This window comes from Sinocyclocheilus rhinocerous, unplaced genomic scaffold (genome assembly GCF_001515625.1).
Source record: "Sinocyclocheilus rhinocerous isolate Xijiao unplaced genomic scaffold, SAMN03320098_v1.1 scaffold1868, whole genome shotgun sequence".
NCBI classification, from domain to species: domain Eukaryota; kingdom Metazoa; phylum Chordata; class Actinopteri; order Cypriniformes; family Cyprinidae; genus Sinocyclocheilus; species Sinocyclocheilus rhinocerous.
The window spans coordinates 355,428-382,020 of record NW_015661949.1 but is presented as its reverse complement, the minus strand read 5'-3'; the positions used below and the strand labels follow the sequence as shown (position 1 = coordinate 382,020).

The window sequence follows — 26,593 nt, the reverse complement described above, 5'->3', positions numbered from 1 at the left end:
AAAATGATACATTTTCTCAGTTTAAACATTTGATATGTCCTCTGTTGTATTCTGAATAAAATATTGAAATTTGAAACTTCCACATCATTGCATTCTGTTTTTATTCACAATTTGTACAGTGTCCCAACTTTTTTGGAATCGGGTTTGTACCAAAACAGTCCCACTTCTGCATAATAATTACCCTACTGTTTCTCCTTTCATAATTTAACTCACACTGAGCTACAGTGAACACAGGTAAACACTTTTTAAAGCATTACAATGTTGATTGTAAACTAATCTTTTTGCAAAATTACTGACTGTTAATTCTTTGATTGATAAATTGCACAGCGGATTTGCTCTAGAAAGTGTGTGCATATGCGATTTAATTGACAGATACCATTAGTCACCGAACCACTTCCTGTCTCCATGCACAGAGGTGGAGTGTTTCCGCTTTTTATTTGATTTGTTGGATCAATGATCAGTATTATATTGTTTCTTGTGGCCCTTGGTACGTGCCACAAAGAGGTTTTCAATTAACTAATGTGCAGATTACCATCAATCTCTCGCTCTATATCGCTCGCTCTCATCACCCTCCCCGCCAGCATCTCCTCAGATAAGCATTATTAGTCTCCGGCAGGGTAGATCACACCTCTAGAGTCCTGCAGTGAAAGACTTCTCACCTCAGCCTGGGCCTGTGTCAGCATAATCATCATTAGACTGTGTTATGGACATTAATCTGCTCTTCAGTGAAAAACAGCACAACACCTAGAAGTGTTCAGACCTTAGATGTGCAGTAAAATTCTTATCTAAAATGTATTTTATATTTCTTGCTACTGGTTGCTGTATATTCACAGTAGTAGTTCTACGTTTTAATGAAATTACAACTATTTATTATTATATATATATATATATATATATATATATACCGCAGAAATCATTCTAATATGTTGATTTGATGCTCAAGAAACTTTTTTTATTATTGTCATCGATGTTGAAAACTGTTGTTCTGCTTAATATTTTTGTGGAAACTGGTATTTTTTTCAGGATTCTTTGATCAATAGAACTTCTTTTGTGGTTACACTTAAACTGTTTATATATCAGTTTAAGTAGTTTCTAATTCATGTTAACTTTAAAAGTATATATAAGTATAAAAGTGATATGTATTATTGTATATTACAAATATTATATACAGTACTTATATGCTATTATCCTACAATATAGTGTATTTTTAGATCATTTATTTTATGACAGAAAATGGATTAGCCTGCACTGGTTTCATAGAAAAAGTCTTACTATAAGAAATTCCTGTTAAACACATTAATGTATCCAAAGGACGATATATAATCTATAGGTAAAGCACTTGTACAGCTAAAGAAACAAAAGCCCTCCACTGACTTGCTTGCTGACTACTTTTAAATGCAACCCTATTAAAAATACATTATATGTGAGTGTGTCTTTCCATCAATAGTCTGTAATAGTAATCGTATGTTTATATTTGTGTGTGTGCATAAATGTGTTAGTATCCTGGTCCTGGCTACGGATACCCGGAGTGCTCCAGCGTTTGGGTTTCACCTATTTTGTCCTGGCACTGATGCAGACTTTCTCTCCCCACAGAGAGATCCCCTTGAGGGAGGTGGGGTAAACTCTATGGCTCACATTTCTCTCAGATCAGACATCTGTACAGGAAGACACTTGTTCTGAAATAATGATTAATTGCTAGAGGTTACAGTAAGATGATGTCAATATGTTTGTTAATATGTCAAATAATTGTTTTAGATTAACTTATTACTATATATACATGCAAGACTGAGTGATTACTAACCCTGTTTGCTTTCTGCATGCTCTCCTCAGCATAACTGGTGGAACCCCATTCAAGATTTGGTTTTTTACTGGCCTGAGTGGATCTTCATTGTGTTGCTGGAGACCATGTGGTTGGGTCTCACTTTCTTACTGCCTGTTCCAAACTGCCCCACGTGAGTTCATATTAGCGTCAGGCTTTGACCGTACACATTTGTGAAGAAGATTAACTATCACACTCAACAATATAAACACAATAATATCGAATATAAATCCTGTGCATTCAATAATTAATGTGTAATGTGTCTGTCAAACCTGATTTAACTGCAGTGCATCCCTTTATTAACATAATAATAATGTCATTCATACATCAAGCTAATTCCTTGGGTGACATATATGTTGGCATTATTACACAAGTGCGCCGCTGAGAATATATGCGGGATGGCGGTAATGTTGCACATTTACATCACGAATGCGCATATATATTCATTGCAATATGATAATTTGTGTGGCGTTGTGTTTGTGAGTTGGTGAACGCATGAGGGTGCGTGCCGTACAAGCCCGTGTTGTGCGGCTCTTATGAGATCTGTGATTTATGAGTGTTTGGCGGCCGCTTCAGAGGGGATAATTAGCCAATCTCAGTCTGTCATGTGCACTAAAAGGAGGCAGGGAGAAAGGATTCATCTTCCTTTCTCTGCCTCTCTCCCTTTTTCTCCTCGTATCCGCTCAACCTTCCATTTACGTCCTCCTTCTCCTCTCCTTCAAGATTTTTTTTCAGTGTGTCTGACCCATCATGACATTGACGATCACATGCAGAGCGCTGATAACTCGGCTTGAATAAAAAAACATTTTGACCTTGCAGCCATTGTCCTTGTGTTGCAACACAATGCAGCTTCAAATTTTGCTACCAACAAACACACTTCCTTCTAAATAATTAAACCAAAGACTTTTCTATAAATGTTTCTCTCGTCACTGTCGCCTTTGGCTGTTTCTTTGCAAAGCTGTTTTGGAACAATATGTGCTTTGAACAGCGCTATCAAAAATAAACTGAATAATGAATTGTTACATTTCTATAATATATTAATTTGAATGACAAGGAACTCATACATTACCCTTCAAATGTTTGGGGTCAGTAAAAATAAATTAAAAGAAGTGAATTTTATTCAGCAAGGACGCATTAAATTGATTAAATGTGACATTAAGACTTTTACATTGTTGCTATAGGATGTATTTTGAATGTCCGGTAGTCCTCAAATAACATTATAGTTCCGTCTCGCCTCGTTAACGAAGACGCGGCATAAATTTCGTCATAGTTTTTATCATCAGATATTAGTTTTAGCTCGTCAACATCTCGTCTTAGTCACAGAAAAAATGTTCGTTAACGAATATTTTTCGTCGTCGTCTTCATTGACGAAATTAACACTGGTTGCAAGAAAATTGTATTTCAAATAAATGCTATTTTTGAGCTTTCTATTCATTAAAGAATCTTGAAAAAATGTTTCATGGTTTCCACAAAATTATTGATCATCACAACTGTTTTTAACATTAACAATAATAAGAAATCGTTCTTGATCTTAATATCAGCATATTAGAATGGTTTCTAATGGATCATGTGACACTAAAGAAAATTCTGCTTTGCCATCACAGGAATAAATTATGTTTTAAAATTGATTAAAACAGTCATTTTAAATATTGTAATAATATTTCACAATATTACTGTTTTACTGTATTTTCGATCAAACAAATGCAGCCTTGGTGAGCCATAAGTGATTTCTTTCAAAAACTTTTCCAAACTTTTGATTTGAAAGGTAGTGAATATTACATTGTTTCCTGTGCTAGTGGTTATTTAGGAGCTGGTGGTATTGGAGATGATGGTTTATACCCCAACTGCACAGGAGGAGCAGCCGCGTATATAGACAGGTGGTTATTTGGGGACAACATCTTCTGGTATCCAACATGCAAGGTGTGAATCATTTACGGTCATCTTTAACCAGTTCAATGCCGAAATATCTGACACTGAATACTTGATTCTGATTGATCAGTTGGCTTTGTTATGTATAAAAAATGTATATTTGACCATTGCCCCTGCACTGTGATATTATTGTGTCTCTTGTATCACTCCATGGTTTCGCAAATCAATATGTCCATTTATTGACTTAGTTAGTGACTAGTCATGTAGTAAGCTTCACGCAGGGGATTATTTGCAATAATCTGATTGCACATTATCACTCTCTTAAGTGAGATCACAGCTAGTTATAATGATTAAAATGCCATTGGATTGTATGGATTGCATTACAGAAAATTTATCGTTTCTGTTTCTGTAGGTCTTGTATCGTACAACCGAGCCTTTCGACCCAGAGGGTGTTCTGGGTACAATTAATTCCATTGTCATGGGATTCTTTGGCATGCAGGTAATTGAAGATAACAGTATTTAAGCAATATCTATAAAATGTGACCCCAGACCACAAAACCAGTCATAAGGGTCCATTTTTTCGAAATTGTGATTTATACATCATGTGACAGCTGAATAAATAAGCTTTCCATTGATGTATGGTATGTTACTATTTGAAACTATTTGAAAATCTGGAATCTGAGGGTGCAAAAAAAATCAAAATATTGAGAAAATTGCCTTTGAAGCTGTCCAAATGAAGTCCTTAGCAATGCATATTAATAATCAAAAATTAAGTTTTAATATTTACAAAATATCTTCATGGAACATGATCTTTACTAAAAATAAATAATTTTGACCCATACAATGTATTTTTGGCTATTGCTACAAATATACCCATGCTAATTAAGACTGGTTTTGTGGTCCAGGGTCACAAATATTGCTGTTAACATCAATAGTTCTATAAACAATAAGTTAATCTATGAAAGTAATCTACATTTTATGTACAGTATGCACAGTTATTTTGTTGTTTTGATGAATAGTGCAGAATAGTTCCAATGCAATGCAATCCAACATAAATGAAAAAAAAAAAATTGCACTCTTGGAATCCAGTCATATTAAAGAACCAGAACTAACTGTATAAATAAGACAAACTTTGTTAGAAATATAAAAAGTAAAAATGAATTAAGTGACAAACAAATAAATAAACAATCAAATTTACTTTTTAAAGGATATGCACCAAAGACAACTCCACAAAAGTGATCCAGTGACAAATGAGAGAGAAAGCCTAAAACTAATCCAAAGCCCAACATGTGACTTATCCAAACCGTGTATTTCACAGACTATAGATCATTGATTTTTCAACATGTTCTCTTCTTGTCTCATTGACTAATTTCACTTTTAGTTCACCGAACAATGACAAATCTATAATATTGGACTGGATTTGCTGGCAGCTCTCTTAGACAAACAGCTGTTCTGTCTCAGCGGTCCTTGCTGCTGTGGACCGATGTGTGCGTCTCTGGCAAAGGTCAGAAAAGTTTCTCACCCTTTGATGGTGACAGTGCCCCGGTGACCGGTGAGAACTAGACGTGCAAACTCAGTTGCACTGCTGAAATCCCTGTGGGCGGAGGCAAAAAACAGTTAGCGCCAAGCCCGTCAGTCAACATGTCTTTGAGAACACGGCAGGTGTCGGCCTCTCCGTCTGTGTCCGTCCGCTCCATCGTTCTCGGCTGAGGCTCATTCGTCATCACCGAATTAATCAGTGAACGCGGCCAACTTCACAGCCGTGCATGGCTGCACGGGGAGCGTTGAAACTTGAGCTCTTTTTCAAGGCCACAACTACTGCTCACATCCTCTCTCTCTGTCCGAACATGATATCAGTATGACGTATGATAAGCATTATTGTCCTGCAGTCTATTTGCTATTAATTATTTTAGTTTACTTAGAGGATTATGACCTATTCAGCCTAAAGTGCAGGCTTAATACGCATCATTTTGCTATGAAAATAGTCAAACGTTTAAGTATTTAGTCTAACACCGGAAATAATCTTTGTGTCCACAGGCTGGAAAGATTCTTCAGTTTTTTCGTAAAAAGAATAAAAGTATCCTGGCTCGATTCCTGATTTGGGCCCTCATCCTGGTACGTGCACACACACTTGTATAAGAAAAAAAGTAAAAAGCAGATTTCAACAGCAAGAACTGCACAATACAGCAACGCCTTGTATGTACAAATGTTATATTGCTTGTAGTTGTAGACAGTTTATGAAATAGGTAGGCGTCATATGATATGTGTATATATGCACTGAATGAATTCCAAGGCAGAGATTGCTATCACACCCCTCTTGGGACTGAACCGGATTGGTTGTTGAGCTCACGGATGTCTGGTGGTTTTTGAATCTGGAGTTTTACCACTGTTATTGCATATTAATTTCCACTGGTTCTTTCTGTCATGCATGACAGAAAAAAGTTTTACTATAACTATTATTTACCATGTTTTATACCATGTTTAATAACTTTAAAAAACATACTTTAAAGAATCATGTTTATACTTGATGACTTTTTTTATATATATATTTAATAGAAATGCTTTAGATGTCCTGCATGTAACGTTAAAGCATTATTACTTTACATTACGATTCAAAAGTTTGGGTTTAGTACCTTTTTTTTTTTTTTTTTGAAAGAAGCATCTTATGTTAACAAAGACTTTTTGTTTGTTCTTATCACGATTGAATACAGTTGTGTTTTTTTATATTATTTAATATGTAATTTAATATTTTTGTGAAAATGTTTTTTTTATCAAAATTAAAATAGAAATATGAATAGAAAGTTCAAAAGAACACCGTTTATTTGAAATTAAAATATGTTATATAACATTATAATGTATTATTATAAATGTCTTTATTGTCACTTTTGTTCAATTTAATGCATATTTACTGAACAAGAGTAGTAATTTTTTTTTTTTTTTAATTACTGACTCTTTTATTTTAAATGATATACTGTAGTATATGATGTATTGGCTCTCAGAAAAAAATTATTGAAATTAATTATTTTTACACATACAGCTTTGATGTCTCTGGGACCCCAAACATGTAAAACTTCAAAAAGTCAGTAATTGCAAACTAAACTATGACCTCTGTGCTACAGGTCGGCGATGAGATTTGAGTTTATGAAACCAAAAAGTGATTAGATCTTAGATTGAGATGACAATAGTGAACGGCTGGCAGATTTGCGGGTTAAATGCTCCATTTGGGTGGTCCCACAGACAAAAGGAGCAGAATCTGGGCTGGGTGGGAAGTGCATGAGGATGTTTAAACCCCTGTCTCAGGGGAAATGGCCATGTGCTACTAGAAATGTTTTCGAGGGACAGCACAGTTCACTGCTGTCCTTCGCTTGCAGAAAGGCTTTTTTTTTTTTATTGCACCATGTGGGGTGAATTAACCCTCTCTGCATTCCCACTCTGTATTTTTTTAGTCTTTGTCAGTTTTAATGAGCATGACGAGTTAAGCAAGCTCAAGTTATATGGTGTGTTTAATCTAAAGTGAATTGTGTAGTCTTTTATTCAAGGTTATTAAGCGAGAATCATGTTTCTGCACAATGCAGCATATGTTGATCACAGGATCTACACAGAAAGGGAGTTTGCAAACTTCTCTTCTATGAAAGACCTTGCCTCTGTGTTTTGTTTTGGACTTCTGGAGGCAGAGCTGCTGGAATGCCCTCTCTAGAGACAACAGGTGCTGGAGGGGTTTTGTCTGGCAAACTCTGGACAGAAAGCTGTGGATGACGGGGGCAAATGACCTGCATTTCTCAGCAATGGCTTCTCTTACGGTCATTCTTGTACGGCTCGTTATTAATATGAGCAAGAATGTTGCGGCTTAGCAAAGCTTGTATCTCATTTGTTTTTATATATTAAGGACTAAAGATTTGAAGTTGGGCCATTTATATGACTGTGCAAATTTTTCTAAATGTCCTTTTCATATGACATCTGTTTTATGAGACCGATTCATTAAATTATGACAGACAAATGTTACCCTCAGCTCCTCCAGAAAGCTGACACAATGTCCTGTTCTTACTCAAAGGATCTCTCACTTGTGCCAAGATATACAGTATATCCTGTATACTTTATTGCTTCCTAGGGAACTTTTTTTTTCAGAGCACATTTGTTTGTTTTTTAAGGTGTGTAACTATTTGATGTTTGAATACTTATCCAAGCTTAAAATGTAGAGAAACTATCAGTAAGCCATTGTTAAGTTGACTTTTTCAGAAAACACTTTTGCACTTTCAAAACATTGCTTTGTTTGTTTGACCTGCCCAACAACAGCAACACTCATCCAATGGCGTGAATTTGGGGTGGGGCTATCTGTTTATCCGACCAATGAGAGACAGAGGGAATGTTTGGGAAACCTGTTTGAAAACAATTATTTTAATATTTTATATACATTTTTGTAGTCTAGTCATTTACTATGTAGCCTTATGCTTGTGGAATAGTGAAAAACGCAAGGTCTTGAGAAGCGTTTCTTTTTTTTTTTTAAGTTGAACTTATTTTGACTTGAGTGCTGCTTTTTAGAACAGCTTGTCATGCACGAGGTGCTTAAAACATTCGAGGTGCGAGTGAAATGGTCAAAAACGTCTGTCAAGTGCATATTACATAGGAAAACAATGGAAAAGTAGTGCAGTGGAATGTAAAAAACATCAGTTACTATAAATCTAACAACATTTAGTGAGGTTTATGCTTAAAAAAATTAATTAAAGAAATAAAGTGAAAATGTAAGTTAAGTTTTTCTTTTTTATAATTAGGTTTTCTACCTTTTTTCTTACCCCGTTGTTAAATTATTTTGTATTTGCGTATTATATTTGACGGATGTTTATATACATAGATATTTATATGTTGTTTTATTTACATTTATATGGGATGTACCCTAATCACAATTCTGCTCTACTTCTCACAGTGAAGCATTTTGAGTGTGCTTTTTGTGAACCCAGACCCACAGTACGCAGATGCCTGATCCCAGTATTTTAAATTTCATTATTCCCAAGCCCTATGACAAATCGGGCCATTATAGCTGTATGTTGAATCATATTGGCCAGCATTATGGGGCCACACTGCTCGGGGTGCTGAAATAAATGAACAGAGATCTATTTCACTTTACCTAGAGGCACAGCATGATCAAATAAACTAGCCAACAGCAAAAAATTATGCCACTGCTGTTCACACACTGCCTCTGATTGTGCAACACAAAGATGGTTTATGTATAATATAGCACTTGCATCATATTTAAATAAATTTTCCTTTTTTATTCAGATTTAGTGATAAGCGATCATGTTTTTCGAAGATATATAGAATAGCAAGAGGAAAGATTCCTTGTTTGTATATGCTGTAAAGCATCTGTTGATATGTTTTATTCCTTTCCTCTCAACTTTCCCCCAATGCTTCATCCCTACGTTGACGTCAAAGAAAATATAGATTGTGTATTGGACCACAAAGCATATATAACTAAGGGTTAAGGCAACCAACAAGACCGTTACAGGCTTCATGCTTCGCGATAAACACTGCGCGTCTCATAGCACAAGCGAACAATCGATTATCATTGACATCTCTGGAGAGCTTTGAGGTCTGAGAATGTTTTATGCAGCACATCTCCAACAGCCTCTTGTGCTGTTAATGTGCTCTTCACACACGTTATCCTGGTTAAACAAAAATTACCTCCCACCACATCAACAGCGATAAAATGGTGCGCGTCTAGAGGGAGAGGGGTTGTCTTGTCATCGTTTGCATGAGTCCTTTGTCAGATTGTGGGATTATTTGAAGCTGTTTGTGCTTCACCGTACCAATAAACAAGGACCCTGAGTAAATTAAAGTTCAACGATCACTACTCCGCAGTTTGAGATTGAAATTGAGCGATTGCCCCACATAGCAATGATTGTCCCACATCCTGCCTGCATAGCCTGGAGACTCAATCTAGAGCCAGCCAGGCTATTTCCACACCATTGATTCTGTCATCTATACAAATGATGGAAATCCTCCTAACAAGCAGGTTTGGGTGCTGAACTGTCTATCCTCACAAGAGCACAATGTTCCTTTAAATGAGCCTGATTTAGCAGTGATACTCTAACTTTTTCTGATATTATGCTTTTAAGGCAAGACACTGCAGTCAAACACAGTTTTTCATGAATTGGTCAATTTTGAAATTTTGGGCTATTTGGCTTTTCATAACATGTTGTTTTAGACTAGTGGGAAAAAAACATCCAAAATACATTTTTAAGTGTTTATTGCACATTATCTTACCCAAGCGACTTAAGACTGGTTTTGTGGTCCAGGGTCACATATTTGGCTGCTTTCTCAAACTGAGTTTTTCCCCATGCATTGAGCCAGAAATCTCTACTTGAGTAGCCCTTACATACTCTAATATTATTTATTCCTATCTGTATTTGAAAGGGGTCTGTTCAAATATAATTTGATTGATTTTATATTGTTTTATAAAAAGATGACAATTTTGGTCATTTAAACAGTATTTTCTGATTTATAGAGTGATAAAAAGAGAGATTCAAAATCCCAAGTGTAAAAACACTTAACTCTAATAAAAGATTTAAAATAAAAACAAGTGTTTTGAACCTGGCTTTATCTACAGATTTCTGTTTTGGAAATGTATGTAAATTACTGGATATTGAATTAGATAATGCCTCATTTTGCATATTTAAACATATTTAAGAAAACTTGTAATACAAAAATTTTTGCAATTCCTAATGTAATCAGCTGGGAAAGTATGGATGATATTGATGAGCTAATTTTGTACCCAATTACCTAGGGTGTTAATTTAAAAAAATAAAATAAAATATTGCAATGTAGAAATGTAACGCTTGAGAAGAGAGCTTTTGCGTAAGGCATGAGGAGATGGATCTGTGTTGCGTGTGTTAGTTGGAGGGGCTTCACCTCCCGGGAGCGTCAGCTAATCTGCTTGATTCTTTATAGCGGGGCTGCTTTTGGGTTTGTCTGATAGTGCTTGCTTTACAGGTCTGCATTGATTTGAAATCTGTTTTATTCTGATCCTCAGGGAATCTCTGCAGCCATCCTTTCTAAGTGCACAAGAGACGAAGGATTTATACCTGTCAATAAAAACCTTTGGTAAGTGCTTCCTGACCCTCTAAATCCAGCTACTTCTCCATCCACAAAAGAAGGGATGAGACTCCAGCAGGCACAAATCAGAGGCTGCTAAAACACGCGTTTACTTACCTCTAACGACAGAACGTCCTGTAAATAATCACCCCCACTGGCACAGGAGTGAGACGCGGCGGGTGATACATCCACTGTCCAACTAGATCACTCTTCTTTACAGCCAAGAGAGAGTGAGCAGTTTTATTTTCCCAACCATATATCTTGCCGAACTCTGGCTTATCTCATCCGCCTGTTGTGAAATTGAGCAGGATGAGGTCAGCCCTTCTTCAGAACGGTGCACATTAAATTATTTGTCATCTAACACCTCAGAATAAATAATGGCATGTAACTGAAATGTTCAGTAGACAGTCATACGATTGTTCATCTCTACATGCAAAAAAAGAAAAAAACAAAACAAAAAGGATTTGTGAGGTTTATGCTATAAGCAAAAAAAAACAAAAACCGATGTAGTATGGGGAAAAATTCAAACGTAAATAATTAAAAAGAATTAATAAAATACATTTTGGTATTATTTATTCTATTTATATACTATACTATATAATATATTGCATTATTTAAATACTATTATAGGATTTTCATAAATATATCATTAATTTCATTTCATCATTTTAATTTCATTTCATTTTAACAATTTGTTTTTACACTACACAACAATTGTGTTTACACTAACAACACTGTTTTGAGAATATTTAAACTGAGAAACAAAGCAAAAATACTGATTATTTTTATGAGACCTGCGTAAAGGTTTTTACATTAAATTTGACCTCCTCTTGCCTTTGCTGGATGCACTCTGTCTCTGTGACCCTACTGTACCTGTCTGAGTACAGACACACCTGCTTGAATTTATATGGGCAGTTCATCATGCCAGCTTATTGAGCCCCTGAGTATGTCTGTCTTCATCCCTAAAAGTAATTAACTCCCAGCCAAGAGGTTTTTTGTTTTGTTTTTCTTTGGCTCAACTTCAGCTGACATAAACGATGCTCTGGGACGCAGCCATTTTACATTAGATAAAATTCCATTGAGCATCCTGGCACTTAGGAACACAGAGGCACATGACTTATTGACATAGTTGTACTGAGCAGGTGCCAAGCCTTCACTTTGGATGCTTATGTTTCTTATTGGCTTACTCTAAGCACAGAAACTACTATATGTCCATCCATTATTTAGTCCCTGTTTCTGCACTGTGTTGTCCTCTCTGTTACAAGAAATGTTTGGCAAAGCACAGTGCACCTCTAAGGGTCATTTTTGATATTTTTGTGGACTGATGTGTCTTATATGTGTCTGCACTATATGTTTTCCATTGCTGTCTTATCAAATGGTTCAGATCTGCTGTCTTTTTCAGGTCCCTGTCATTTGTTACTTGCATGGCCTGCATGTCCTTTGTGCTGCTGGGTCTGATGTATTTCATTGTAGACATTAAGGAATGGTGGGGCGGACAACCTTTCATTTATCCTGGTATGAGAATACACTTATTTAAAGGAATAGTTTGCCAAAAAATAATAATAAATGTTTGCTGAAAATGTACTTACCCTCAGACCATCCAAATTGTGCATGAGTTTGTTTCTTCATTCAAAAATGTAGTATTGCATCACTTGCTCACAAAAGGATCCTCTGCAGTGAATGGGTGCCGTCAGAATGAGAGTCCAAGCAACTGATAAAAACATCACAATAATCCACAAGTAACCCACACAACTCCAGTCCATCAGTTAACAACTTTCTCCAATGAAAAAGTCATCTAGCCTGTATCAGGAGAGAAATATGCAGAGATCAAGCACTATTTACAAGTGGAAACAGTCCAAAACAGTTCTACACAAATATGTCGGTGGATTCTGATATGAGAGGACAACAGGGGGAAGCGTTATTATGGATTATGAAATTGTCTTAATGATGGTTTTGTTTCTTACAAACACACGGCATTTCACTTCCCAAGATGTAAATTGATGCACTGGAGTTACTTGTGGATTATTGTGATGTTTTTATTAGCTGTTTAGACTCATATTCTGACGGCACCCATTCACTGCAGAGGATCCATTATGAGCAAATGATGCAAATCTGCTCTGATGAAGAAACATGAAGAAGAAAGATGAAGAAAGTTGAAGAAGCTTATCTACATCTTGGATGGCCAGAGAGTGAATACATTTTCAGCACATTTTCATTTTTGGTGAACTATTCCTTTAAAGCATCATTTTATCAGCCAACCCAATCCAGAAAAGCTTACTGTGCATTTGTTTGCAGGAATGAACTCTATATTTGTCTACGTTGGAAACTCTCTGCTGGGATTTTACTTTCCTTTCAGCTGGGAGATGCGTTTTCAGGACAGTCACTGGGAACAGCTTTTCCAGAATATATGGGCTACCGCACTTTGGGTCTTCATTGCCTACCTGCTCTACCGCAAAAAATTCTTTCTCAAAATCTGATGCTGCTGTGCTGGTATTTTTGTCTCATAAAAGTCCTTGTATTTCTCTTTAATTGAAGTTACAGGCTAAAATAAAGTTTTAATTATTAAATAAGTGCAACATTGTGTTTAGGATCCAAAATCATTGATATTTTTGTTTTTGTGAGTGAGGAATGTCTCTTTTCATGTCTGTAAAACTGAATTTGGTGTATTCCTATGTTCAATTAGTTAATAGGCATAAGAACCGAGACCAGAGGATCAGATTTACTGTCTTCCATGGACACCTGCAGTGTTTTATTTGATGTCAGTTGTGTTAAGACCTGAATGTAGTGATTAAATCAAATTCGCTGAAGTGGTACTTAACAAATTAGAACAAGCGATTCCACCACTTGAGGGGTAGCCATTATATATCGGTTGCCATGGCCACCCCCCCTCGGGGCTGTGAGACAGAGAGTGGGTACCATCTGCTCTTCAACTGACAGCCCTTTAATAGGGGTCAAGCTGGACGGCTCACCGAGGAGTGTTTCTGGGGCCAGCACTTTTCATGCTCACACTAATGCAAAATCAGGGAAATTACACCAGCAGATCTCATGCACATACGGAAATTACTGCGTGACACAAAAAACCCTGATGTTTTCTGTCAAGTCATATTCATTAGATCGAATAAAGTCACAAGCATGACCTCTGGAAGCTCTGTGGCAGTGGTTCTCGGCTGGCTTTGAATTGAGATATTAATTTGAGTGGAAAACCAAGATTTGTTAATAGGAATGTGTGGAAAATTCCCAAAAGAACCTGATGTCTTAAAGGAATAGGTCACCCTAAAATTGAAATTCTGTCATCTTTGTCCTCATGCCCTTCCAAACACAAACGTCCCAGACAAATGGCGTCCTGTCCTCAAGATGCTATTTTTTGTTATCCTTATTATGATTGTTCAGTCCCCATCTTTGCTAAGAATACACTTCTGTTACTAAGCAGATGATATTTAAATATTATATTTTATTGTTAGTGCAGATATTTCCCAAATTTAGATTAGTTCTCTTCAACAGTGTATTATACACTCCTAAAAATAATATTGTTAACCCTATCTATCGATGTATGTATGTATTTTTTTTAATCAAAAATGTTTGTTAGATTTTATCCTTTATTTGAACTCTGTTATGATTTATTTTATTACATCAATAATTTGTCTGCACAAACCATGTTTATTCATTTTGGAAGAGACGACATATTTAATATAGTGAGGTTTCTTTTACCTTGTTCATGGATTTCAAATATGAGGGCATCTGTGTAATTTTGAGAAGTGTCAAATTATAGATAAATTTGCACCAGAATACTGTAGAGTTTGATTCGGTTGAAGTCAACAACACAATATATGAGTGTTTGCTGCTCCTTTTTAAAAGTGTGATAAGCTTATTTATTTTGCATTCTTAACTATGCATAGCAAATATGGTTAGTTGCATTTTATGATTTTCTTTTAGTTTCAAACAGACTTGCGACCCTTTTTTTGGGTCATGATCCACCTGTTCAGAACCACTGACCAACTAAGCCATTGTGTGACTCCAGTAATATAATAGCAGAGGTTATAAGTGTCCAAGAGTATCACTAAATCTGGCTCTAAGTGGTCAGAAGATGCGAATCTGTCAGGATGCAAAGATTTAATCTCAGAGAGTTCTCAGAAATGCTCTGCACTGACCTCTCACTTACAAACGACTTGTGAACAAACAGGCTGAATTATGTTATCATCACAGCAGTAGTGTTTAATTTCTGTTTGGAAGCATAAAAACAAATATAATGTATGTACAGCTTTTGTATTATCTTCAATCTAGTGCACCAGATCTCTGGATTTGTAGGATATTTATGATCTACCGAAGCGGCTGAAACATGTGAACCTGTTCACTCTGCATGGAATTCAATTGAACCCTTTCACTCTGTTAGTTCATGAGAAAGCTTTTCATTTTGAGGATCATATTACCCATTTAAACTAAGTAGAGCCTATAAGTAAAGCAAACTGGTCAACTGATTTTGGGAATGGACTAATGACTAGTGTTGCGCTATTGCATTTCCCAGTGGGAATATGGACTTTGTTCAAGAGCTGTAGTTTTATCTACTACAGTAAGCACTTTGTGAATTAATATTTTATTAATAAAGTTCTTATCATCATTATTATTTAATGTAAGGTATATAGATGCAAAGCTCTATTAGCAAAATACCACTGAGAATAGCTCCATCATGTTTGATGCAAACAAATCTGTTTGACAGAATCTGACAGTAAAAATTGTGATCTTATCTACTATAAGACAAGCTTTCATCTGAAAATTATTTTGTCAAGCAACCACGTTCAAAAGGAACTGATGCAGTGGTGAATGTCATGATTCTGCCTATGCATGGCCTTATCTATATTGATTTACATTGACCATATGTCTGAAAATACCACTGTGTGTCTGGTTTAGAGTAACCTGAGCTTTTTAAATCTGCATCATGTATATGGTGATGAGCCTACATGCTGCTATGTAAACAAAACCATCCTGTGGCTAATATGCAGAGTAAGTGAAATACTGTATTTATACAGCATAACAAATATCTTGTAATGAACAAAAAGGTGGAGCTTGAAACAACGCCTTTGCACTCATTGTATTTTCATGCATGCCATGGTTATAGTTGTTGTGTATTCACATTTGACCACCATCATTTATGTGCATTTAAAATTCATAAACATTATGAGGGCAGAGTTACTGTGACCCACTGACAAGACGTTATATCTTTATTAAAAACAAAACAAAAAAACTTTATTAATATAATTACGCAATTCCAATTCTGTACTGTCATTGAAATCATTTAACTTTGATTTAAACTATAAACTATTGTTTATATAAAATATAATAATAATTATTATTTATATAGAAAATTATTAATAAATAATATGCCCAAATATTTGAATAATAGTTATTATACAGTATATAATTTTTTTATATAAATAAATCTATAAATCTTGAAACACAGTATAAGTGAAGCCTTTGAATGAAGTTTTTGATTCCTGGAAAATATGGATTTAATTCAAGTAATAAATATATCATTACACTTAATTAATTATGGAATATATTTATTACTTGAATTAAATCCATATTTTCCAGGAAAAATGTATATTCCATACTGTCTGGCTCTCTGCTTTTTTATTTCTATAAAAAAGAATAGACTTTTTTTCTATTTCCACAATACTCCTGCACTCCCGATGTTGAGGGTTTTATGAATGGAAAATACCTCAATAACTCTTTTGGATCTTAAGCAACAGAGAATTTATTTTGTTACCAAAGCATCTTTGCTTGGCCTCTTTCTCTTATGTATGCTTAATTTGAGGTCTCCACTATAGTTTGATTTGGCATCCATCAGGGCAGACGTTGATTGGAGTGATTGCCCCGTGATGCACTGGTGGGTTGCCCTAGAGGCAGAGTAATGCATCATGCTTACCCCTCTTCACAGAGAGCTATGCAGTCATCTGGTCCAAGAGCAGCCCAGTACAGACAGAGACTGGCTCACACACTGCCAAAACGGGGCCGACACCATCTTGAACTCACAACAACTCTCTTAAACCTTGGCCTTTACTGACAGTATTGAATTCTCTACAGAACTGTTGTTTTGGATGTTTCGGAGGATGTGAGGAACAATAGACTTGGGTGTGGTTTGTCCTTAAAATGCCATGTGGCTCTGTTTGTTGATCATTGTGCCTGTGCACCTGATTCTTATTAAACACTGTTTTGGGGAGCAAATAAAATGTTCCTGCAATAGTTTATTTACTTTCATTTATTTATTTTATTGTGAATTACTTTGACAAATCTTATTTTGCTCATACTTTTACCCTTCACCTCTGTTTGACATACAACTGGACCTGTTCATTTCGAAGAGCATACATGTATTACACAGTTCACGTTTTTATTTTTTAAGCTAATATGCAAAGGAAACTGGGGCTAGATGTCACACGTTTTACTCTTGTGAACATTTTTCAATATTTAAAATCAATTACTGTATCGACACATACCCTAAAATCTTGGCTACAAAAAAAAGCTAATTTCCACTTGCTGACAAAGAAAAAATATAAGAAAAAAACACGAGATCTACAAAGCAGTTCATTACTTCAAACTAACATTGAACAACAATTGTTTTAAAATCATGTTTTTTTGATGAAGTTATTTACTTTTTTTGCACTTTATGAACGGTTTGAAACCAGCACAGATAACTATTACTGTAAAAATAAATAATAAAACCATTTAAGTAACTGGAAAATTTTTGTTAGGCCTACTGAAATGATTACCCCTTTGGCAATTTCCCCGTGTGACAACTAGCCCCGGTGTTCTCTACAACGCAGATATATGTAAATGTAGGCTATCTGTAGGCTACCCTTTAATTTCATACTCAGTCACTTGAGCATATTTAAACGGACAGAGCCTGGAAAATATGAGTATGTTTTATGAACATGAGTATGTTTATAAAAACTAGCAATAATTAATAATATAATGCATAACATAGTTGAAAACCATAAAGTCACATGCTTGTCCAGTTACCTGTTCCAACTTACGCACATATTATTTGCATGCCCCCAAAATGTAGTTTTATTTCATTAGGAACTCTTTGGCTCATTGGACAGCCGCTGATGTGATTCAGGACGGAAACTCACATCTGAGGAAATTGGCTGGATGTGATGTGAACCTCCCCCTGCCGCGCGCGCGCGCGCTCTCTCTCTCTCTCTCTCTCTCTCTGTGTGTGTGTGTGTGTGAAAGAGAGAGTGCGCGCGCGCTGACGGTCCAGCAGCTCGCGCTGCAGTCACCCGTCAATGGGACACTCACGTTAAGGACTTTTGTGGCTCCTTCGCGCGAATCGTTAACACTGTAAAGTTCTATTCTTTAGGAATCAAAACACTTTTGCCTGTTCATTGTGAAATTACACTTATGATTGACAAGTATGGGAACTACGCGTGGAATCGTTTGGGGAGACATCGCGGTGATCCTGCTTCTCCTATCTGAAGGTAAGGAGTTACTCCATAACAGTCTGATGTCATCTCGCGCTAAGTGTACGCTATTTAGCCCTCTTTGTTTGGGGTAAATAACTGTGTTGTGAGCTAGAATGGTTGCATTACTATTCAGAGGCAGTACATGAGCATTACACTTGTCGTATTTTAACTTAAATAGAATTGTCGCCTCTAATGTGCATCCTTCAGTGACAACACAGGGGCTCAAAACCTAGATAGCTGCCTACCTAGACTGCGTTTTGAGCAAAGTTTTACGTTGCTCAAAGCTATTTTTATTCCCTTGTTCTTTAGAAAGCATCCTACAACCCAGATCGTAAGAACCTGTAATGTGGCATCATAAACTTTTTTAAATAACAAAAGAACCCTAGATCGTGTACATTTTTAGTTGGGTTAAGAGGGTTGTTTGCAGAACCTAAGATCCTGAAAAAACAACCTGTTTTAAGGGTGTAGGTAGTTTGCTTACTAGGTTTTGAAACAAAACCCTGCTCCATGCAATGGTATCATAACATAATGTAACATAACTGCTCTTTTTCCATTGGATCATTTTATATATCATTAAATATATATTATGAGGCCTCTTAATTTATATGAATAGATCTATACATTTTGAAACACAGTAAGCTACGCTGAACCTTTGGAAATTGTGTTCTCTTGTTCAGGTTTTCTCAAGGAAGCTTTTGATTCATGGAAAACATTTACTTTGGTTTATTCGTTGAAAAATCTATTATTATTCTGTTTATTTGTTGAAAAGTGTATTATTATTATTATTATTAAGTGTATTATATAAAAACTACAAAGATATCAGTCAGTTTTGCTTTCTGGAAATTCTGAATTGAATTAAAGTAATGAAGAGCAAAGAACTGTATTTCACACTTTTAATAACATTTTATGGTAAATCCTACATTTTGTGAAATACATTTTATTTGTCATTTTACGTATACGTTTAGTTTGATTATGCATCCTATTTTCTGTGTAACTATATGCTGGCTCCGAACAACAGACAAAACATCTGTATATCCAGGGGGTCTGCATCTGCCCCCATTCACAGGCCACTGCTACTGGAGAGATTTACCAGACAGTTTTGTAGAGGCAATCTGGTGCTGAAGCCAAAATATGTACAACCCTAATGTGCCACATGGTTCATGCAAGCAATACGCATGTCTCTATACGTCATTATATTGTAATCCCATGTAAAACCCCTCTGCCCAACTGTACTAACACACCTCTCTCAAAATAACTGGAGTTAACTAGAGTCGAACTTGTTCCTGAATAGATCTTAAATCTCAGTGTGTGGCCAGCTGCATTAAAAAGCAATGGTCACATCGCAACAGCTTGAATACAGACAATACAAAGTGGAACATAGCAGAGGTTTCACAGCTATTCTGGTCATTCGGAAGACATTTGGCAGTGTGTGAATGCAAAAGTGTTGCATTTGTCTTCGCTCAATAGTGGTTCCTGAATGGTGTTGATGGTGGTGAGGTTATTTAATGATGACTGAATGAACATTACTCAAAAGTCAAAAGTGACAAAACAACCATAGATGCATTCTGATGTTAACTGAATCTCTCAGTCTAAATTATGACGGGAAATTGCATTTTAATGATCTTGTTGACTAATGAAGTATTCATCTGTCCAATAAACTATCAGGAATTGTACAATCGAAGCAAAATTCCCTGAAATACAAGTAAAATCAGCAATGATATGGTCTGTTGGAAGCAGTTTATTCTTTTTTTCAAATGAGCCGTGTGCATGTTGTCATGCAAGTTTTTGTGTGGCATGATTATATTGACGGGGAATTGTTTCACTGATGCTTATTAAATCACTTGTAATAAAGCATTTTAGTAAAGTAATAAAGTAAACTAACTATATAAAACTTGTTAGTATACAGAAAAAACAGGCATGTTTTTGTTGTAATATGATTTTCTCATGAATATTTTTATTTATTAATAGGCATTATTTGTCATTTTCAGAAAGGTTTGACTTTATATATATTGATGTTTGCATGTACGAGTCTGTTTATTTATTTAAATATATTATTTTTTCCATCCAATTTTCTCTGGGGGCAGTGATGTTGTGGCTGTCGTATTTTTCAGTGCGAGTTTACATTTTAATTGAGCATTCTCAACACGAACTTTTTGAATTTACCTTAAACATTTAAATGAATTTTGCCTTGATAATCACCAGGTGGTAAGGAACAATATGATTAGATTTCATCCTACTGAACAGATCCTGTTTTAACCTTTAGTAGAGATGATGCGGAAGCACCTTGATTCTTTGCCGTGAGGAAAAACAAAAGCCTGGTGCCGAGAGGTGGTCAGAGGGCAGGTGTGCAGCAGGTGTGCTTAGCTCTGGGCAAACACAATGTGTTTGTCTTCCGAAAGGAAAATACTGCCAGTAAAATAATAGAGTACACAGCTCTGATAACAGATGAGGCTTAAAACCCCTCATTAAAGACACAGGATGGTTGGCAGCGCCTCTCGCAAAATGGGTCTCATCTATTTTATGACAAGCCATCCCATGAAAATGGATGATGACAAAAGCAATGGGTTTTGTCCATGCTGGGGATACATGTAATCATGTATCTCTGTCTGGTGTCATCAAACTTTGATGGTTTGACGTTTAAAGGACATATAGAACCTTTTGCGCAATGGAAAGGTTCCATGGATGCTAAAGGTTCTTAATGGAGCTAGGCATTTGAATAAAGAACCTTTATTGAAAAACAGGAACTCTGCCAGTCATCAAAAACATGGTAGCAAAAAAATCAATTAATCGTTTTTTTGTCAATATCATCTGTGCATACTGATTATTTTCAGCAGTGAATGTTGCATGTGTAAATACAATGTTTAAATTAATGAACGACTAATAAGGTGATGAGCTTCTTTAATGAAGGAGAGTATGTGCGATTGATAATCAAATATATCATTTGACCTCTAAAGTCACACAGCTGTCTATAGCTTTCCATCACACTAGTTGTTTGCATAAAATAAGTCCAGACCCCATGCCATGTATTGTGTGCGAGGCATTGATTTGTGGATACACAGCTTTGACCCTGTTACTTTATCTGTTGGAGTGCCATGGCTTCTGACCTCTAAAACCCTCACCCAAGAAGTATTTCCTCATGATCAGGCCACAGGAGAACGGCCATCCGATGGGAAGTAACATTAGGGAATCAAGTTCAGACCACCTCACAATCCTTCCTGCATCAGCACAATCATTTTCACCAACTGTCATTGCAGACCGATAAATCTCATTTGATACATTACAATGTTTTATTTTGGACTTTATTGCATTAAATGATTTAGTTTAGTTTGTGTCTTGAGCAGTGTATATAAATCCTGCCAATTTCCCCTTCGTCATCTCTACTTTTAGCATGATTGGAAAAACAGATTTGATGTTGGTACTTACTTTTCTTATTCTTTCTGTAGATACCCTAAAGAAAAGGAGAAAATCTAGGCCAAATCTTTCATTTTATTTAAATCTTTAAAGAAGCTCAATGACCTAATATTGTAAAATGTTAGCTAAATTTTAGACTGTATTTTTAAAGGCATATTATTTAAGGTTGTAAATGCATTCATTAAACAGTTTAATATAAAGCAAAAGTAAGATGTATTGTGTTATTGTACACACAGAATTATACTGATACATTGAAAAAGAAGTTTTAAAAAATCTAAATTAAGTGAAAAATATTTATCTGAACAGTTTTTTAACAATGATTTATCTCTGAATCATTCTAAATGCATTAGAATACACCATCAAAAGTAAACTGAAGGGTTAGATCAGGTAGAAATAGGCTAGTGCCTTAAGTGTGGTTTCTGTGCCATTTCTTGATTCAGTGTCATAATAAAGGCTGTTGTCCTCATGATAATCCATTGTACATGGACATTAATGAATCTACCAGAAACCACATTTTGACTAATTGTCCAGCTTTTGTACCTATTGGAGTCGTAGTCCAGATCCTTCAGTTAGTTATGGGTCATATTTCCACCCCGTGCATCAGTGGAATCTAATTTGCTTTGGTGGAAGGACAAGAAGACATTGATTGAAATTGTGTCCTAAGGGCGTTTGGGGCTCTCGATTTCTACATGGGTCTTTACGTGTTATTTTCTAGTGGTCATCGATGCATGGTGTGTTTGACTGATCATTTACAACAGTGAGCAACCAACACAACGGCTTAGTTAGGACTTAACTGTCCTCATTTGGTCTTTGGTGGTGTGTTTGGAGGGGGAAGGGCGCTGAATTGTGAATGGCTGTCATTTTAAGATTCATTCATTACCTGGAAATGAGTCAGTGGATTCTCAACTACACTGAGACTTTTAAAAATGCAGATACAACCTTGGCATTAATACTGGAATCCCTTTCACTGAAACATTGGAAATTTGCTTATTTATACCTGATCTAATCTTTAAATTCAGTTTGGTTGGTGTAATCAAATATATTTAGCTTGTTTCAGTGATGTTAAATAATATTCTGACTTGAATAAAATCAATTAATTTACATTTTAGGTTACATTTTTTTCAGTACATGGTTGGTTTTACATTGCACTTTTAAAATGCAAGACTTAGCATTTAGGAAATGCCAGCTCTTGATGACCTAACAGCTCAAACTCAATAGGCCATGTAAATTCACCCACTGGCCCATTTCAACCATGCACTGTGAATTTTAAGACTCAGCAGGTAAAAGTCATAAAAATTGTGAGTATGTGTTTGAAGCAGTGGAGGGGAACACTGAGGAACATACTGAGTAATGAATCACACTGGAGGTTATTTCAAAATATTGTCCAAAAAACGAAAGAGGAACAGAAAAAAAAGGCCTTCAGGTTTTGTTTCGGTGTTTAGTCTAATCTTGATTGTTGTTTTGTCTCTGTCTCAGGCTTATATTATAACATTAAGTGAATAATGTTGATAATTGCTTATCGTAATGATACCATCCAAGAGAACATGTTGTTCAAAGGTCCCTCATTTATGAGCTCTAATGTCCCATCCAATCCCAAAAGAGATTATAAAGTAAATACAAACATGCTGCCTTTTCCCACAGGAGATGTGAAATTAGATTACTTAATGACGAACGTCCATTCCGTGCTTACGTTGATGGGATGCTGAATTACATTTCTGACATTGCATTTCTGATGATGATCGATAATATTGTAGTTGTTTGATAACAGCTTTAGATATACACTTTAGATATGTTTAATTGTACTCTTTTCTGATTCTATTATAGAAATCTACCATGTTGCATTTGGCTAATACAATAATGTGTACTAAATGTATGATTCTTGTCTTTTTAAACCACTCTGCTTGAATCTTAAACCTTCTCAGTGTCGCATACTGAAGAAAAGGGACCAGTGCACATTAGAATGAGGGGAATTTAACCATAATAATCAATAATAATAGTTCCGTATTGAATTATAGCGTAATTGGCAGCCTTTTAGTTAATTAAATCGTTGTGGTCACAGAGTAATGATTCTCATTACTATATTATAGAGATGGAGTCTTAATCATTTTGCTTAGTAATTAAGTATGTTTACTTTGATTAGTCCTCTTACATCCATAGTGTCTCATATGGATCTGAATTTAGGGAAAAAATTGAACAATCTGCTTGGAATTGGCATAATTTTTTATACATGATTTGATATATTTTGTATTTGTTATGATTTATTAGACACACATTTAGATTAATTTTAATGTGAAAAAGATTTATTGTTGTTATTATAAATAATAATAATAATAATTCTTATAATTATTCTTCTTTTTCTTCTTCTTCTTCTTATTATTATTATAGCTTATCATTTATGATTTTTAATCATGAATATGTCCAAAAATTAAGGATGCTGCTACTAAAGTACTATATTCAGGCTGGACTTTTATTGGTAACACTTTATTTCGATAGTCCACTTTAGACATTCTATTAACAGTAAGTAACTTTGCAACTACATGTCAACTAGCAGTTAGTAGAGTATTAGTAGACTGTCTGCTTAATATCTTCTAACACTTTCTTTGTCAACTTATTCTACTACCCCTAAACCTACCCTAACAGTCTACTCTGAGAGTTAGTAGACATGTAGATGCAAATTAATGAGAATTAGTTGACATGCAGTTGACATGTAGTTACAAAGTTACTTATAGTTAATAGAATGTCTAAAGTGGACTATCGAAATAAAGTGTAACCCTTTTATTTAACATACATGCAACATGAGAGCATGTGGCATCCTTTACATACGCATCCTTACATGTGCTTAATGCAGGACGGTTATCGGCTGAATGCGCTCGGCTGTTGATTAATATTGCTATTGACTGGCCTGTTACTTCTCAGTGGGGTCATCACTGGGGACAAATGCTCTTCACATTGACCTTGGCCAAAAGGGCAGGGGCCAAGAGGCCGACATCCGCATGTTTTATGATGATCCAAAAAAAAGAAGTTCTGATTGTCAGACTGAATCATTATCAAGATTACACTACAGTGATATTTACAGCCGTTGTAGCTATAGACATGAAGCTAGATGAGAATGCTAGTGATTGCAACAAACACATCCCTGTGTTTACATACAGCATGTCATGAATGGAGCCCTTTGAGGAGTAAGTGGATTATGGAAAGTGGATTGCTCTGACTACTTGCTTGTTTCCGCCTTTTGACGAGTTCAAGGAAATGGCAAGAAAGACCCATGCACTCTTCCAGCTCCCATGATCTCATAGATGGTACATTTCTGCGGCGGTGTGCATGTTGAGCTAATTGAGTTCCTGTCTTTGTGCAGCCCGGTCCAGAGGTCGTCTATCCATTAACCTGTTCTCTCGCTGAGACATCTTGCTTGAAAACATGCAGGCCACACACCATTGCAGAGATTGACACTAATTCAGGTCATCATATATGTCTGTTTGATTTCAAATAAATGCTCTGTCTGCAATGACAGTGGATTTATTTATATTCAGAACTGATTGGTCTCTTCTCGTCATTTGATTAGATTGTTGCATCATCAGAAATGGGTCACTCTAGGTTAAGATGAAGAGAGCTGGCACACCTTCTTTTGACCCATAACAACACTGAATGAATCGCTGATGGAAATTATGTGCAGATGTTTCATATAATGTCTAATTCAAAATTAATATGGCACGTGATTTCGGTTGTTAAGCTTTTCCTGTCTCGTTTGTGCGTATGTGCGCGTTAGGTTCAAAGTCAATTCGCCTGTGAGCTGAAATCAATATGTCAGATTGCATCATAGTGTTTACTGTGTACACTGTGAGAGGTCAGAGCAGTGAGCCCAATCTGATCAAGTGATCAGTCATAACTCCAAACATCCACCCTTCTACTGTCACCTTAATACTCGCATAATGCTCATCCACGTGTCACATCCCGTTATACTTGACTCACTGAATACCTCATGTCAATCTTGTGATGTCACAGCGTCATTCCTGCTGTGTACTGCTTTTGATTCTGTGAGTTAATTAGCTTGATATAAACTGCTTTCTGTTGGCTTCCGGCCTGGAAATAAATTGAATTTGGAATGATTCAAATCAGTTGGATAGCTGTAGTTTGCAGCTGCCACACCACAAAAGTTTAAAACTCAAACGACCTGAAGTTTGCCTTGGCTAGGACCACCAAAACACTGATTATTGAGCTTAAAAGCTTTTCGGAAAGAGTAACAATTTGAAAGTTAATGGTTTTCTTTAAATGCTTAATGTGAAATTAATGTGCATACTGTACACACACTGACAAAGATCAACGTATTTAAACTTGTCCTCATGAAAAGTATTTACTTTGTTCTTCATTACATTTAATCACACAACGTTTACGTGAATTATTAAGGCGACAAACTGATCGATACATTGAAATTGCAGTTGTAACAGTGTTGCTAGAGCAATTTATTCATGCTTGTTGGATCCTTGTCTACGTTTGATCATTAATCACTGCAAACATTTGGTTTTAACACTTCTTTACTTCTCTCTCTTCAGATTGGAACAGTAGCTTGCTACTTACTGAAAACTCTGTTTACACTTGGCATGATCATGCGTAGGGATATGCCGGTATCAAATTTTCATGTTGCGATTGATTGCTAATGCTTTTATTACGGTATACGGTATTATCACGATGTTGAAATTAAGTTTAAAAAAAGTGCTGTCATAATACAGTATAACAGGTTTAATAACTTTTTTCTTATAACAAAAATAACTGAACATTTAAATGCAATAAAGCAATACAGAAAAATGTACAAAGTTAAAAGTTTTACACAGATTAAAGTGCAAAAGAACTATAAAGACCAATAGGTATCACTTTACAATAAGACCTCATTAGTTAACCTTAGTTAATGCATTAACACTCACAATGAGCAATAGTTGCATTTGCTACAGAAGTT

At 35.7% G+C, this 26,593-nt stretch overlaps 2 protein-coding genes across 3 annotated transcripts in view; both read left to right on the top strand.

Moving 5' to 3' along the window:
• LOC107726935 (heparan-alpha-glucosaminide N-acetyltransferase) overlaps nucleotides 1-13,309 on the top strand; it is a 28,312-nt gene extending 15,003 nt beyond the window's left edge. The window contains exons 11-18 of the mRNA XM_016536630.1: nucleotides 1,500-1,612; nucleotides 1,831-1,952; nucleotides 3,616-3,739; nucleotides 4,101-4,187; nucleotides 5,726-5,803; nucleotides 10,713-10,783; nucleotides 12,177-12,289; nucleotides 13,070-13,309. Of these exons, the coding sequence (XP_016392116.1) occupies nucleotides 1,500-1,612; nucleotides 1,831-1,952; nucleotides 3,616-3,739; nucleotides 4,101-4,187; nucleotides 5,726-5,803; nucleotides 10,713-10,783; nucleotides 12,177-12,289; nucleotides 13,070-13,251 (890 nt within the window). The 3' untranslated portion in view covers nucleotides 13,252-13,309. The remainder of the gene's footprint in view (nucleotides 1-1,499; nucleotides 1,613-1,830; nucleotides 1,953-3,615; nucleotides 3,740-4,100; nucleotides 4,188-5,725; nucleotides 5,804-10,712; nucleotides 10,784-12,176; nucleotides 12,290-13,069) is intronic.
• Nucleotides 13,310-18,000: 4,691 nt separating this feature from the next.
• Nucleotides 18,001-26,593, top strand: part of LOC107726966 (proto-oncogene tyrosine-protein kinase receptor Ret-like) — a 35,730-nt gene continuing 27,137 nt past the window's right edge. For both annotated transcript variants that reach the window (XM_016536677.1, XM_016536676.1), the window contains exon 1: nucleotides 18,001-18,246. In XM_016536677.1, coding sequence (XP_016392163.1) covers nucleotides 18,183-18,246 — 64 coding nt within the window. In that variant the 5' untranslated portion in view covers nucleotides 18,001-18,182. The remainder of the gene's footprint in view (nucleotides 18,247-26,593) is intronic.